General features: G+C 32.7%; 1 protein-coding gene across 1 annotated transcript; it reads left to right on the top strand.

Annotated features, from left to right (window-relative positions):
- The first annotated feature begins 9,788 nt into the window (after positions 1-9,788).
- On the top strand, positions 9,789-15,087 carry LOC139485873 (uncharacterized). The gene is made up of 2 exons (XM_071270521.1): positions 9,789-9,829; positions 10,556-15,087. Exons 1-2 carry the CDS (start codon positions 9,823-9,825, stop codon positions 12,457-12,459), a joined length of 1,911 nt encoding a protein of 636 aa, XP_071126622.1. The 5' UTR covers positions 9,789-9,822; the 3' UTR covers positions 12,460-15,087.
- The last annotated feature ends 3,213 nt before the right edge of the window (positions 15,088-18,300 follow it).

The raw sequence follows: 18,300 nt of genomic DNA, 5'->3' as shown, positions 1-18,300 counted from the left end.
AAATCTCATAACGAAAATGATGTTTCAGAAGTGACTTCAACAGATGTTTGTTACATTTATCAAACCAATTAATTTTAAAATTTGTAGAGTATTTTGCAAAATCTATTTGTTCAGCTTAAAATGAAAAATGTTTGGCGAAAATATACACGGTCTCATATAGTCATATTTTTAAATTTTCAGTAAGAATCGCACCCAAATTTTGTTCTACATTCGGTGCATTTAAGAAAACGATTATAATGATATTTTTATGCCCCACCTACGATAGTAGAGGGGCATTATGTTTTCTGGTCTGTGCGTCCGTTCGTCCGTCCGTTCGTTCGTCCGTTCGTCCGTCTGTCCCGCTTCAGGTTAAAGTTTTTGGTCGAGGTAGTTTTTGATGAAGTTGAAGTCCAATCGACTTCAAACTTGGTACACATGTTCCCTATGATATGATCTTTCTAATTTTAATGCCAAATTAGAGATTTTACCCCAATTTCACGGTCCACTGAACATAGAAAATGATAGTGCGAGTGGGGCATTCGTGTACTGAGGACACATTCTTGTTATTGTATTATTTGTGCGGAATTGCACTGGGATTGAACTGAATTATTAGCAAAATCTTTAATCATTTACCTAAGTACGCATTTTGTTCATTAAGAAATTAGTTCACTGGTATTTGAGTTAATATTAAAACGAGTTAAAATGCATTTTTGAAACTGTGTGTCGATCATGCTCAATATCTAAACTGACAGGCATTACATCTGAGTTCTAAATGCAAATAATGAAATGTAAGAGTGACAGATTTGATAGAAAATCAGGTGTTGCATACTGAAACTTGTTGACAGAAAATCATTTGAAACATTGCTAAACTATAAACTTCTGGTGAGTTTTATATGAATGTACACAATACCGCTAGTCTTGAGTCGTTGCAGCTTAAATATAAGTTGTGTATGATTGCCTTTATTGATACTTTTTTGGTTTAATAAAACATGTGTTTTATTGAATTACTTCATAACAGTTGCAAGTTGATTTATTTTTAAAAAATTGTTTTCGTTTTTACAGGAAATTCTTCAGGTTTTACACGGATCGATTGAAAGGCTTTGTTTCGGGAATAGATATTTCATAAAAGTTGATTTATTTTATGAAGTTGACCTCATTTTCACAGGAAACTATTCAGGTTTTACACGTATCGGTTGAAGAGCTTTGATTCAGCATGTGATATTTCATAACAGATGATTTATTTTAAGAAAATTGACGTAATTTTTACAGGAAATATTTAAGTTTCACACGGATCGAATGGAACGTTTTTGTTTCAGAATGTGACAGTTCATAAAACATGTAAAATATCATTTATCTTAAGAAAGTTGTCCACATTTTTACAGGAAATTATTGAGGTTTAAAACGGATCGGTTGAAAAGCTTTGTTTCAGAATTTGATAGTTAATAATTATATTTTTTTTATTTTTAAATACTAAAATAGAGTTGCAGATATTTGTTTTCTTTACATTGGTCTGCAGATCATTTTCCTATAGGTTGCACTTATTAAAAACGATTTTTTCACAAACCTCGTTCCTTTTGGGAGAATTTAATTTTCAGAGATACTTTGTTGTGTTCACCAGGTCGTTTAAAGATAAGATCTTTTTGTTTCATCTCTTAGATACACAAATTGAAAATGTTACCTTTATAAATACACATGGATAACGACCAGATTGACTTATGTAGAAGACCCAGAAGTGTAGGAATGGGTAGTACAGAATACTAGTATTAGTTTTAAATCTTCGAATTTCGAATTTCAAGGTATATAAATGTTGAAAATATACCTTCTTTTGTTTTGACCATTGCACCTTAACTTGCAACGTCAATCGTGAAATCATCAGTCACCTTTTTAGAAATAGTAAGGTCTCGTCTTATCCACTGATTGTAATAACAAAGACCTTATTATCACATACAAGGTTAAATAGTCTGGTACTTTTAATTCAGACTAGGTTATCCTCGGGTTATAAAGAGCACTCTATATTGTAGGTTTTAAAATAGGTAACTATCATCAAGATTTACTAGGTATCAGATTCTGAAGATTGTTATAGTGTACAGACACAGGATTAAATCATGTATACAATGGGCCAATTAACCAGTAATCATCACTCCTTAAAAAGTTTATCTGTTTTTAACGCTTACCTTTCTCAAAGAGCAAAAGCAAAGGCCGATCACTTTCTTGTGAAATGATATCAAAGGAGTTGGTTCATTAAATGATAATTTTGCTGAAAAGTATAAGCGCTTTACTCACTGTGTCTAAACCACACATTTGCTGGTATTTGTATTCGATGGTATCTAACATCCGGCACAATGACGGAACACCAATAGACAAAAGAAAGGTAGGTTTCTCCTTATTTTTTTTTATCTTTTTTATGATATCGAAGAATATATATACATATACAACTATTTTCTATTGTGAGATGCAATATTTTCTACAACCGTTCTATATTAACGGAGAAATAAGTCAAAATGCATGTCAAAATGACGAATTGAGTGAACCTTGCCTCGAAATTGTTTAATTTCTCGTTAAATTGTTCACATTGTACGGAAAGAAAGGTACGGGAAGATATATATTTATTTCAGAGTTGACAGTGTTTATTTTTTTTATTTTTGCTTATGTGCTGTGTCTATATACCCTGTCTTTGAAATATATAACGTGGCTTTTTACTTTTATATCCTGTCATTTTGTAATTGTGCTATTGTAAATTTTGTATTCTTGTCCTTCATTCTTGTCAATATGCTTTGTCTCTATCCTTTTTTTTGTGCATCTTTTTTTACATATATGCTGGTTGTAATAGTGATTCATATAATAACACAATGTTGACTGCTGTACCCTTATGTTTTACAATTTTACCTATTATATCTGTTTGTTTTCATCTTCGCTAGCCAAGGGTTACGATCCACTCCCGCTCTCTTCACCCTCGGCGGATTGAGATAACATTTCGGAGACACAAGGTAAGGATTTTTATTGGTTGCAGTCAAAAATCACTGCATCCAATCAAAATGCGCCTATAACATGATCACGTGTACATGTAGAAAGTGTTTGTAAACAATTGCCACGTGTTTTTTGTGCAACAAGCCTTTACATCCCTAAACAAACGACTATATTTAATGAAAACTTGAATGTTTTTAATCAACAAATAGAAGTTCCTGTGTATGTTTCATGCACAAATGCATGAATGTTGACGTATGCTTCTATTTCCGGCTTTACCAAGTGTGTAGAATCTAGACGCTACCGTGTTTTTACTTCCAAATTGAAGAGTTCAAGTGCTACCATTGGTCAAGACTAATGTATTCAGAATTGTCGTGATTTTTATCTTCCGATAGATGGCGCAACATTGTTATCACAAACGTTGGCTCAATCCGCCAAGGATGAAGAGAGCGGGAGTGGATCGTAACCCTTGGCTAGCGAAGATGGTTTGATTTGTGCACACATCGTTGTCAATGCAATGAAACTGGATGCGACTGTCATACAAGTGAGAAGTTTAGCTAGCTTAACAACTAGTTTTAATCCTCCTTTTTCTACATAAAGAAATACATGTGCCAAGTCCGAAATTTAACAGTTGTTATCAATTCGTTTGATGTGTATGAGCTTTTTGATTTCGCCATTTGATTAGAGACTTTCCGTTTGGTGAATGTTCCTTGGAGTTCAACATTTTTTTTAATTTCACTTTTAAATATTATTGCAGTTTAATGGAAAACATGAAAAGAATTTTAATAAAAACTTGCATACTGCCGTCTTTTGATGGAAAAAAATATTCACAATAGAATGCAATGAATAGAAGAACGGTTAGAAAAACATGTAGAAAACAAAATGATCAACATCAACATACTTTAAGAAAAAGTCTGAAAAACAGACCTATAAGTCAGAAACGTTGGGTTCAGAGGTTGTTGTTTGTTGATGTTATTCAGAAATGTTTCTAGTTCTCGTTTGATATATAGATTTTGTAAATGGTTTTTCCGTTTGCATGGTTTCACAGTAGTCATTTTTTGGGCCCTTTATTGCATTGTGAGATGAGGCCCGTGTTTAGGACCGTACTTTGACCTATAATGGTGTACTTTAACAAATTAGGATTTGGATGGAGAGTTGTCTCATTGGTATTCATACCATATCTTTTGATATGTTACCAATGTATTTACAAACAAGCCATTTTAACTACACTGTTTAAATGACCCGAAAGATCTCATATTTTTTGAAATTTTTCAATGAGGCACTTAAACGGGTTTTACAGAAACAAATCTTATTCATGTCTCTCACTTTTCAGCAGCTGTTTAGTCGTTAAAAGAGGTTATATATTATACTAAAAGAGGGACGAAAGATACCAAAGGGACAGTCAAACTCATAAATCTAAAACAAACTGACAACGCCATGGCTAAAAATGAAAAAGACAAACAAACAACAGCACACACGACACAACATAGAAAACTAAAAAATAAACAAGTCGAACCCCACCAAAAAACTAGGGGTTATCTCAGGTGCTCCGGAAGGGTAAGCAGATCCTGCTCCACATGCGGCACCCGTCGTGTTGCTTATGTGATAAAAAATCCGGTAAATGGTCTAATTCGGTAGGTCACATTCATGAAAGGGAAGGGGATTGTAGTTACGATGTAAGGAACATATCCGATATCATTTGTGAAACGGTTATTCCATAACGGTCAACCAACTCGTGATGGCGTCCGTAAAATTTACGAAGGGATGATTTCAACTTCACCATTTGGAACTCTTGGTTTAATAGCTTCCTTGTGATTTAATATCAATTTGATTGTTTGATTTAACTGTTACTCAGTTTTCTGTTCAAACGTAAAAATTAAAACTAGCCAAAAAACGGAAGTTCAAATCTTTATCAAGGGGTAGAATGGGGATTTTTTTTCTAAACATATTCCATCCCTACATTACAAACTACAAACTTGTCTGAACAAAGTGCTCTGAATTATTTAAATCCTTAAGAACTGAAAAGGGCCGTTGAAAATTTTGCAACACGGATACTTTGCTATTACAAACATGACCAAATGTAACTGCAATCGGTAACATTAATATTGAAAAAAACACTATGTGATTTTGCAAATCATTTTTGAATTGAAATAATTCTATACGACTATTTTTTTTTTTTTTATTTAAAACATCAATGAATGGAAATACGTCTTCATTAAAAATCCCATTTTGATTGTCCTTTATGGACAATATATGGACGTGATCAATTATCACAGGACAAATTATATGTAATACGTCTTTGAAAATGTACTTAAATAATCTCGCATTAATTAACCATACATGTAGCACTATTGTGGGTTTATGTACAAGATTGAATGTTTTATTTAACCGGGACTCAGTTAAAATGTTCAAATGAAAACCCCGCCACATTCTTTATGCATGTGCCTGTCCAAAGTTCTGAGCCTGTAATTCAGTGGTTGTCATTTGTTTATGTTTAATATATTTGTTTTGGTTTACACAAGCAAGAGTGTAAAAACTGGTAGAAATCATTTAAAACATTAAAACTGAAAGGGACATTTAAGGGTTAGCCACAAGGATACTTTGCTATTACCCAGTGCAACTTCAATCGACAAAATAATTATCAAAAAAACTACTTTGTGTTTCCGCAAATTATTTTTAAATTGAAATAAATTCAATATGACTATTATTCTATTTATAACATTAATAGATAGAAATACATCTATAGTTAAAAAAAAAACATTCCCATTTTCCTCCCTTGAACAATAGACGGACGTGAGACATGAACACAGGACAAATTATATGAAAATCCCGCATGAAATACGTCTTTCAAAATGTACTGGAATAAACTCGTATCAAATTACTATATCATTTTTTTCACTTGTCAATTTTATTTACCACGCAAGCACAGTTGTAGCCATTTAAACCTTTTTTACCCTCTTTTTTCTCTCTTTTTTGTCTCCAGCTCAAAAGTATGTGTGACTAGTTATTGCTGAATGATGTAAAAAAGTATGATACACATTTTTGTAAGTTTTTATATTAAATTCGAAGTAAAATATAAAAGTCTGTAAAACAAACCTGTTCAATGACATTTATATATAAAGTAAGACCTGTCGGTATAATCAATCCGTATTCGTTTTATAAGGTAGATATTTTATCATATAAAAGAAAAGGAAAACATAAAAATTTCTGCGCTTCATCAAATAGTCATGCATCACTGAAAACAAGAAAGAAAAAAGGAAAACTAATTAACACATACGTAATACATTTATTTTTCCACAGTTCAAATTTAATTTTCATTCTCATTTTTAAATGATTTAACCTCATGTTAGTTTCAAACTGCAGAGAATAGTAACGTTTTAAAACTGTATTCACATAACCTAAAAGCCAAAAAAGGCAATGCAATTCAAACTTTAATACTGAAACTAATTATTATCAATACTAATATATATTTTCTAAATTAGGGCATTCTTACCAGGACAATGACATATTTTGTTTTTTATGCGGACAAAGAAACATCATAAATACTGTATCCCGACAAAATCACATCAAACCTAAACAGACCAGAGAAAATGGAAGGTGAGAAAATTAAGACATATATTTAACAAAGAAATGTTCGAATTGTTTTAGACTACTAGTCACTGAAAAAAACACATTTCATGAAATTCGTTTTCCGAATAATAGAATCTACTTATGACTTCTGACTCGAATAAAATATCAAGCTGTTAATCAATATAGTAGGACTTTATCTGGTGTGACAGTATGCACTGGAAATGTTTGATGTTTAATAGTTATGCATAGGATAACAGCTTAGCAATGGCCTCAAATATGTGATGATTAATTGTATTTTGCGATTAATTATCTATTTTTAGTTTTAACAAAGTACTAAAAAAATAGAGACAATTTAAACTAAAACCCACAAACGGATTATGTTTACTATCATACTGTTTCATTAATTCTGCGCCTCGAAGCGTAATTTTCTTTATATCCTTTTATTTTAATATTATTCTGAGAAATTGTAAATATCGATCAATCTGCCGGCGGCAATTCTTATCTCTAATATCAAACAACAAATAGCAAACCGACCGCTTATGATTGTTACTTACCGAATATACTTGTATATTAAACGAGGTACTCAACATATACGTTCTTAAAATGACCATTAGTTGCAAATTTTGATGTTCAATCTAAATAGGTGATGTTCTTTCACTTAATAATTCAAAATTTGCGGAGTATGTTGAACACATCTATCCAATCAAACTAGAGATAAAGCATACAACAGATAGAACGAAGTCTGCATTATATCTTGAGTAACATCTAGCATTTGACAATGAGGGTCAGTTGAAAACAAATCTAATGACAAAAGAGATTATTTCAGCTGCCAAATTGTGAACTTTCCATTTATATGTAGCAGCATTCCAGCAGCTCCTGCATACGGAGTATATATCTTTCACTGGTGTGATATTCCCGGGTTGAAATCTCGAATCATAATCGATGTCATTGATAGAGGGTTACTGCTCACAATGAAGCTATTAAAGCAAGAGTTCCAAAATGGTGAAGTTGAAATCATTCCTTCGCAATTGGTACGGACGCCATCACGAGTTGCTTGACCGTTATGAAGTACCCGTTTCACAGATGATAGCGGGTATGTTCATAACAACAACCCTGTTCCCTTTTTAAGAAAGTGACCTACCAAATTTTACTTTTGACCGGGATTGGTACATAAGTAACAGGACGGGTGCTACATGTGGATCTGCTTACGCTTACGGAGCACCTGATATCAAGTTTATGGTTGGGTATATGTTCCTTAATTTGATTGTTGTGTTTTGTGTACCATTGGTTGTTTGTTGGACCTTTTTTTTTCTAACCATGGTGTTGTCCGTTTATTTTTTATTTATAAGTATAAAGGTCCCTCTGGAGCTGATATATGTTTGTACGATATTTTCTATTTCGGTTTGTTTTTGTGTTACCTCCCTTTAACTTGCTGATATATTTATTTCATGTTTTGAGGAAACAGTGTATGCCGATGTTTGAATAGGCAGTAATTAAATGTTTAATTATACTGTAGGTGCTGTTTTACTTTTAGTAAATAGTTCATGCCCAGACAATACTTTTTAAAACTATTAATCGATACACAATCTTTTAACGAGGGAAAATCTTTGCTTCCAGTAAAAGAGAAGCGAAATTCGAAATAAACTGACAATGCCATGGAATTTAAAAAAAAATACCAAAAAAAATACAAACAACAGCTAAACTGGAATGAAAAACACGAACCCCCTCAAGAACTAAGCTGGTCTTTAGTGCTCCGGTAGGTTACGTGTGGCCACCATAGTTATACTTAAAAATATGTAATAAAGTTTAATTTGGTAGGTCACATTTGAGAAAAAGAAGACTGGATTACGTTCACAAAAAATCGAACATATCCGTATGTGAAGAAGATAGTCCGAATAACCTGTATCCTACCAGCAAATGGTTGGGTTTGTTTTTACAATTCACCGTTTATATTTAACTGTCATAGCCTTTTTCATACACTTTTGTAAAATGTAGTGTCTTTACGCGTCTATGAAATATAAAGGAAATGCGTACTAAACAGTTTTATGATATGTAATACTTTGGTTGAATTATCAAAATTTGATCGAAAACCAATGCATTAAGACATCTTAACACTGGTCTCATTTTCATCCCCCTTGGCTTTTTTTTTGTGTGTCAATGTTTGTGTTTTAAACTTCCTCATACTTGTTATTTCATCACCATAATCATGATAATAACCAAATCTTTGAATTTAAATAGTGTAAACAATAGATTTAAGAACCTATTTAAATTGATTATTCAATTGTATCTATAAACATTTCGTAGTGAAAAATACGATAAAGGGATAATTCAGGAACCACCTATATTTTTTTAAATATGATTTTAAAAGTTAAAAAAAATGAAAAAAAATGCAAAATGATCAAACATCAGCGTTTATAAACAAACACACATACTTTACATGTGAAAGAACCAAGAGTATTGTAAATAATTAGCAAATCATTCATTATAAAATTATAGAAAAAAAGATAAAAAAAAAACTGTGTCTGTAGTTAATATTGCTTGGTTTAGTCTTGAATTGAAGAATATATTCCATGATGAATACAATTTAATATGATCAAAAACTAGTTCGTTAGAATGTCATCAAAACATCATTATAGTACTTGATAGCACATATTTACCAATTAGACAAAATGAACACTTTTTGATTAACAACCTTTATGAAATGGGATTAAATCAAACATGTCAAATGATGACTACAGTTTTACAACACCTTATGCAAATATATCAGTGAAACTGACATCTATACTCACTCATATTACATCTTTTTATTTTTGTTTTGAAGTAAGACTTAAGGGAGGTGGATTTTTTGGGGATTTTTCAAATGAATTTTCTGGAATATTATAAAGAAGAATTAATCAAAAATTACTTTGTCAAAAACATGACGAAAAGCCTTCATAACTCATATTTTTGAAATTAAGGCAAAATGCAGAAAGTGAATATGTCCACACGATTAAGTAAACTTTAACACAAATGATTAGCAATCAGCCCTTTTTAATACCAGAATGACGCAATTTGTCTCCACTATTAACACATGTTACAGTGAAATTGTCTTTCTTTTACCCAGCTGGCTCTCCTCTAACATTATATACTTTTTATATACACCTGTACTGTTTATGGATGTGTATATCTTTGTCCTTTTAAACATTCATATTTTCTTCGTGCCTTATTGATTTAAAAAGAAAACATTTTTTATTTGATTGTTGGTTAAAAATAGACACGAAAGTAGATTTAAAACGAAATGGAAATACCCAGCTGAATTGCTTAAACAAAATGGCAGGTACGTAATTTTAAAAGAATCCCCAATTTCTATAAAATACTACTACTTAGACACGAGCAGACGAAAGCCGTTAGTTAAAAAAAATATTTATTTATAATGAATTTGGAAACAAGTTATTACAACTAATACTAATCCATTTCACTTTACTGGTGCGAGTGCTGCCTTATAGCGACATTAGCCTGCTCTTTTTCGAAATCTTCAAGGGACTTTTTTTTACTACCCCCTACCTCGAATAAAAGGTTACCACAGATTGCAATGTAAACAATATGCACATGTTTATTTACTGGTACCATTCCCAAGTTATGTCTCCGTGAGATGGAACACAGAGAGCATAACTGGGAACCAGTATGTAACCATGAATTTTTTATGAATATTCAAGATCTCCACAAAAGAGGCGTGGTTTGAGCAACAGCTGTATTTACAAAGTGCAACCTATAATGAGTTTTATACAGTTTAACCATTTGATCAGTATCACGAATTATCATAAATATTGCAAATCCGGCAATCATTTGATTCCTAATATTGCGATGTTTTTATTCCTGTTTTGTTTTTTTTATCTTCAACTTGAATATTTGACTATCACTTTCAAATTCGTATCTTCTTCCTCTCTTTTGAAATAGTTAAAACAATTGTATTGCAACCACTAGTAGATCTATGTTAACATCAATATCAGGGATAATGTATTTATAAAATAAATCTTTTTTTTTTATGACGTGTTTATTTCAGACACAGAAACAAAAACCATCTCATTAGCACTGTATCGTTATATGTGTCAGAACATAGTTGGATCAGAGAATCATGTTAAAAATTTGAGATTGATGAATACTGTCAGGGATAATATGAAAAGCAAATCGTTTATCACCTTTATCACAAGTGGAAGTTTTGGTGAAGGACTTGAGATGAGAGGAAGTGATTTAGATATAATGTGTGTAAATAAAAATATGGAGGTCTATGAAAACGTCCAAACGTCTTTAAATTCAAAAGATTTATATTTGTCAATGGATACAGTTGATGTAAAAGCTGGTTACGCTCAGTTGCAAGTTAAAAAAAATTATAGTCAAAGTCTATTTGAATACTTTGAAGAACATAATGGAAAAAATTATTTTTCGAGCACATTACATAAACAAGCAGTCCTGCTTAATTCAAATAATGTAATACATGGGCCATGTATATCTGACAAAGACGGAACATATGACTGTGTCCTGTGCTTACATTGTACTTCATGGATATCACAAGCATCACAGTGGATAACAAGATCAAATAACTCATGGCCAAGTTACAAGGTCAAACAAAGTGTTATAAAACATGGAGTACTTTTTGTACCAGTAGGAGTAAAGGGATCACCAAAAGAGAATATAGAATGGCGAATTTCTTTTTCTGTTGGTGAAAAATTTCTTATTAATACTTTTACACATACACAACTGTTATGCTATGCCCTCCTGAAAATTCTTTTGAAAGATGTAATATCAACCTACACCGAATGTGAAGATTTACTCTGTTCATACTTCTTGAAAACAATTATGTTCTGGATATCAGAAGAATTACCACAATCAATATGGAAACCAGAAACTCTTATACATTGTTTTATGCGATGTTTAAGAAGACTGATTTATTCTGTTGACTATTCAATTTGTTTACATTACTTCATTCCAGAAAACAACTTGTTTGAGAACAAAATAGAGGGACGCGCTCGTAGAATACTGTTAGATAAACTTTATAAGCTGCATAGTTACGGATGGCGATGCATCTTATTTTCAGATCAATTATCTAATTTTCAGATATCAATGTGGATGAGTCATATCGAACCACAATCATTGCATACTATCGAGTTAGCAAAAACTGTTCATTCAAAATTATCAAATTTGTCTAATGATATGTCCAATGTTGTTTTTGAGCAGGACACTATTATATACAAAAGAGGAATATATCAGATTATTTCCTGTCACCAATCGTCACTAAAATACTTAAAAACATACTTCTTGTCAGTGTTGTGTGGACAATATGTGCAGTACGTTCAACTGAATAGTTCTAGAAATAGAAATAAACATCAATACAAACAAAACAAATCCTGTCTTTGTACTCTCCTGCAAAATATTTATCATGACAGTGTATCTGGATGGCTGATGTTAGCTTCGTTTTTCTATAAGGTAAAACAATATAATAATGCATTACACATCATCGCATATTCGATATCGAAATGTACCCCCGAAAAAGTATGCCGCAATATGGATATGTCGGATAGTCAATATCGATTTTCCGACTTGCAATTATCCAAGAAAACAAGTTTCGTACAATTATGGAAAATAATGCTTGTAGATGTTATGAAATTTAGAAGAAACTCATTGCTTATACCAAATGAACTACAAATGGAAGTGGAAAATGGAGTATATTTTATTTCCTCTATAGTGTATGCTTATTTTCTAATGTTTTTATGTCATTATCATCTAAATAATTTCGGACAATGTCTGGATTGTCTACACACTTTACAACTTGTCATAGCAGAACACTACTTGATAGACAAAGATTCAAGTTTCAATTTACTGTATGCATCATACGATATTCTTGGAATTGCTTTTCAGTTATTAAGAGACAGTGAATCAGCCCGACAAGCATTTATGCAGTCAGTTTAAATATTTCCGGATCAACGATATAACACTTCTTTTAAGAGACTTACACTTATGAACTCGTTATGATGTTTGTGTATTAAGTTAAACAACTTGTAAAAGACTGTAAAACACATTTCACATTTAATTCAATTATATGGATTTTTTTTTTTTGATTTTTTACCACTTACCCAAATTTTTCTGTAGTTTATTTGTTGAAAAAAACCCACAAAAACCAAATAGCATAAACAAGATGGAAAGCCTTAAATGAATATTTGAAAAACCAAATTAATTGCCTGACAAAATGTGTTCAAAAGTGTGTACTTTATTTCATCTTTTCAATATATTTTACTCGGAAACGACCATTGTATACTTTTGAGTTGAAATTAGACCTTCATTGATTTATTCTTTTTTTTATTATTATTTGCTTTATATGCTTTTATGCCGATTATGCTTCCGTTTTAGCCAAACCCTTTTCACCTGATTTTACAAGTTGTTTTTGTGTTATTTTTAAACATCATCGTCATAGAATGAGGCTAGCACATACATTGTTAACTACCAATAACTGGTATTATTATACAATGTACTTCAGGTCAAAATGCCAGATTTTTCATTAAATAGTAAAAGAGGGACGAAAGACACCAAAGGGACAGTCAAACTCATAAATCTAAAACAAACTGACAACGCCATGGCTTAAAATGAAAAAAAACATACAAACAAAAGTACACATGACACAACATGGAAAACTAAAGAATAAACAACACGAACCCCACCAAAAACTAGTGGTGATCTCAGGTGCTCCAGAAGGGTAAGCAGATCCTGCTTGACATATGGCACCCGTTGTGTTGCTTATGTGATAACAAATCAGGTAAATAGTCTAATTCGGTAGGTCACATTCATGAAAGGGAAGGGGATTGTAGTTACGACGTTTGGAACATATCCGATATCATTTGTGAAACGGTTATTCCATAACGGTCAACCAACTCGTGATATGATAATTAACTCTATCCAAGGGCTTAGTGGGGAACAATTTTTTAAGCGTTAGTTTAAGCATTTATTTCCTTATTTTCTCTTTGCATTCAATGTATTTGAATATAACAAAAAACGGAGTCCACATTTGACAATGTTTTCTCGGAGTAACATCTGCTCTATCACCCTCTCAGCTATGTCTTATTTATATACTAGTCAAGGTGCGACAACGACTTGCGCACATGTTTAACTCAACCATTTGTTTTCCTTTGATTCACTCCTCATTCTATTAGATAAAGGCAATAGTAGTATACCGCTGTTCAAAACTCATAAATGGATAGAAAAAAACAAATCCGGGGAGAAACAAAAAGTGGAAAACAACGACACAACATTAACATGTAATACACAGACACTAACTAAGCATTAGACAAAGTCAGACGTGAATAACAAATATAACATCAATACTAAATACATGAATTTGGGATAGCAAAGTACCGTGACACGTCTTATAGTAATGTGAATTCACACTCAGATATAAGAGGAAACAAACGACACAAAAGAAACACAACGTTTAAATTTCTATTAAACAGGACAATTTAGAGCTTACTATAAGATATCGGTATAGTATTGGATATAGTACACAAAAATGAAAGCTAACACTTCAATATTATAATATTTTCATATAAATAATAGGAAAGGTTCGCCACCTCTACATAAAAATGTGATTTTATTGAATTTTACAAAAATATTTTTATTTTTAACATAGCTTCTCCCATTTTATTTTTTTCAGTATTTTCCGTGTCTCCCGTAAATGTTACCATAGAGCCATTGTTAAAGATTTTTGAGTACGATGATAATTTGTGGTATTTTAGATTTGTGACAGACAAATGAACTATGCAAACAAATGTTATTACTGAAATGTGATTTTTTTTAAAGATTTGGTCAAGCCTTCAAGGTTAAGGACACGCCAAATTTTTCATCAATTTCCATCAAGTTGTCCGTGTCTCCCGTAAATGTTACCACGTCCGAATTGAACGAATTTTGCACGGAACGTGAATGTAACGTTATAATATATAATTGTATTTCCCATTTACTGAAAGTGTAGCATGTTGTCTCTTTAGCATATGACACGTTCTGTGTGATGATATTATTTTGGGGATATTTTTTTTGAATAATTATTTAAATCAACAAGACAATTTGACTTCCATCAAAATTTTTTAGGCCATTTGCTGATCGTAAAAGCGTCGGATTTATAAAAGTATCATGCAAAAGATTAGGTATTTTTAATGCAAAAGAATTGCATTTTAAACCAAGTGACACAGAAATTAACAACTGTAGGTCACCATACGGCCTTCAGCCTATACTGCATAGACAGCTCTAAAAGCATGATTCAATCATGATTTTCTTGATATGATCCAGCGATTTTCATGTGTTACTTTACATGTAAATTTATCAAAATGTTATTCTAAATTTTCGAATGAATATATATGTAGCACAAGCTTTAAACATGCCGAAGCTTTCGTTTTTGGATTCTAGTAACATAGATGCGTCTGTTAGTACGATTGTATATGTTGTATACAATAAAAGTCATTTCTACGCATCCGACAAACAGACGCATTTGAAATTACTCATTATATTTCAAGGACTGTCGATCACTTTTTAATTTTAAATAAAATCAACAATTCTAAACTGCCGTTTTCGTTTTAAAATCTGAGGATGAAACTAGAATTATAGATAAAGCAAACAGAGGATAAATAGTAGCTGTTGCTGCGATTGACCTGAACAAGGATTATTTTTCATTATAATCTTTTTGAAAGACACATATTTACGATGTTGATAATATAATTTAAAGATCCTGAATTTATATTCGCGAACTGTAGTTAGAAAACTAGTTGAAGGTGGGTTAATAACATTTATACTCTTAAAGCACAAAAAGATTTGGTACTGGCTGTTTCCAATCGATATAAATGCCTAGTCCTAGATACTTGTGATGACGGAATTCTGAGAATCATAGAGGATATATAAATGCATTTTGCAACAATTGACATGCTTGAGCAGTGACAAATATTTGAAATTTACACTTTCATTTTGTTAAGAATATGATGTCAAACATATATACTAGTAATCAGTCATGTAATACCCCAGTCCCACTAGGCCACGATCGCACAATGATCTTTGAATAAAATGCAAATTTTGATGATCGTAGTGCGATCATGTAGATCGCAGTAAGGTCGTATCACGGTCTTGGTGAGGTCTTCAAGATCGTGAAGAGCGTGGCCAACTTTGAACATGTTCAAAACAATCGTGGTGCGGTCGTGGCAAAATCAGGTCGTAGTAGAAGCGTAGTGAGAGCGCACTAAGATCGTAGTAAGATCGCAAAGGTCGCTGTACAATCGTAGCGAGAGCGTAGCGAAAGCGTGATTCTATTCGGAGAGATTGCTCTACGATCGCACAGCGACGTTATCACGACCTCACTACGACCATAACGTTCTCACTGCGACCCAACTACGCTTCCACTACGACTATACCACGCTGTTCACGACCATAGTACGATTCTAGCACGCCCTTGCCGTCCTCATCACGCTCTTCCTACGACCTGACTACGTTCAAACTACGACCATCATTCTCATTGTCATTTTCACATAAAATATATAAAAAAGGTCCCTAGCTTTTGTTTGTTTGAATGTTATTATCCATTTGCTCTAACGGCTCAACCATGCTTCTCGTTTTTATATAGATTAGACCGTTGGTTTTCCTGTTTAAATGGTTTAACACTAGTAATATTTTGGGTCCTTTATAGCGTGCTGATTGATGTGAGCCAAGGCTCCGTGTTGAAAGCCGTACCTTGGCCTATAATGGATTTTTATAATTTGTTACTTTGATAGAGAGTTGTCTCATTGGCACTCATACCACATCTTCCTATATATATTGATACATCTATGTCATCTCTGCTATCGTTCACTAAAATATCGTCATTGAGCTTTATGGACCAGCAATAGGTTGTAGTTTAGGTTGGATCTCTGCTTCATCAGGATTCGTTACTTTGCTCCCTCTGCCTCTACATCAACTCCTACCACCATGCCCACGTAGAATGGTAGAATTTGGTGGCATGACTGTATTGTTTCCGAGAAATCTACGATTTAATCAGAAATAGAAGGAATTGAACTGTTTTGATATGGAACACGATGTTGACGTTATTGCTGAGAACGTAGTAAGATCGCGCTATGAACATAGTATAATCGTGGTAAGAACTTGTTATAATCACAGTAAGATCGTGTTGCAATCGGAAAACTCGTGGTATGGTCGTAGTGAGAACGTGAAGAGCGTTGAAAGATCTTGATAAGCGTAGTGAGGTCGCAGAATAAGCGCGGGGAGAACGTGGTATAATCGTAGCGGGATCTTTGTAGAAGCGTAGAGAGGACGTAGTAGCATCGTGAAAGCAACGAAAATTTACATTTTCATGCCGCTCATACTGCGACCTCACCACGATCAAAATTTATTTTAGATCTCGGTTAGCGTGGTGCGATCGTGGTCTAGTGGGACTGGGGCTTTAACATGTTTTTTTTTTTTTTAAATAAATAGTTAAACATCAAAATGCAAGCCGTTTTATAAAAAGCTGCAATGCTTTGACGTTTGGTACAGAAGTAGGATGAAATAATTAAAAAACGACGTCAACTAACGTTACCATTACTAAATCGAACACCGTGCGTAACGTCGCATTAGACAAAATCCGATGAGAATGACAAATATAACATCAAAACCAAATACATGAACTTGGGATAGAATAGTACCGTGACACCTCTTTAAGTAATGTGAATTCACACTAAAATATAAGAGAAAACAAACGACACAACGGAAACACAATGTAGAAATGTTACACACACAGAAACAAACTATGATATAACAATGGCCATTTTCCTGACTTGGAACAGGACATTTTTAAAGAAAAAAATGGTGGGTTGAACCTGGTTTTGTGGCATGCCAAACCTCGCACTTTAATGACAATGTTAAATATAACATTAAAATGACAACATAATATTACAGGACTACAATACAAATAAATAGGAGAACGTATTAGGCAAAGAAACACATGAATAATAGATAAAAAAAAAAGGCAGCAGGTTTAAGATTCAATACTTCAAAAACGCGCCTCGTCCACACAAGACTTACCAGTGACGCCCATTTTTAAAGTTCGAAAGTCAAAAAAATAATGTACGAAATTGTACAGCACTGAGGATCAAAAGTTGAAAAAGGTTGTGCCAAATACTGCAAGGGTTTTCTGCTTGTGATAAGAACATCCTTATTATTTAGAACAATTTATGCTATTGCAAACAGTAAATTTTATCAAATGAATATAAAAGATGATACATGATAAAACTGAAGTCTTAACTAATTACAGAAAACAAAACCCGAATACATAATACAAAGACCAAAAAATACAGAAAATAGACACACCCGACTTAGTCTAGGCCTCAACGATAAAAGTCATAAAAATGACGTCACAAAAACTTAAAATCAGGGGTCCCTAATAGGATAGAAAAATAAATTAGACGGCGAATTACCATAATTCAAAATTTTAGAGAATAAAAAATAACCAGTTACTAACCTGTTCATGCATTTTCCATTGTTTTTCAAAGCAGAATGATTATATAAGAATGAAGATACCTGGGACGATCTGACTACACAAAAGATCTTTTTTTTTTTACTTATGGTACCTCGAACTTATTATTTGCTTTAGTTGGACCCACTTTACACCACGTCGTAAATATTCATGACATATTTGCTACACGACATCAAGGGAGCAATTTACCATACAGCAACATTCATGATGTTGATATGTTTGATAACGTAGAGTAACATTATAGCCTATCCAACCATTCTAGGAGAAAGGAAGTATGA

The sequence above is a fragment of the Mytilus edulis genome, chromosome 8 (genome assembly GCF_963676685.1).
Source record: "Mytilus edulis chromosome 8, xbMytEdul2.2, whole genome shotgun sequence".
Taxonomy (NCBI): Eukaryota; Metazoa; Mollusca; class Bivalvia; order Mytilida; family Mytilidae; genus Mytilus; species Mytilus edulis.
Note: the sequence above shows the minus strand (reverse complement) of the source record. Positions and strands in the feature narration are given on the sequence as shown.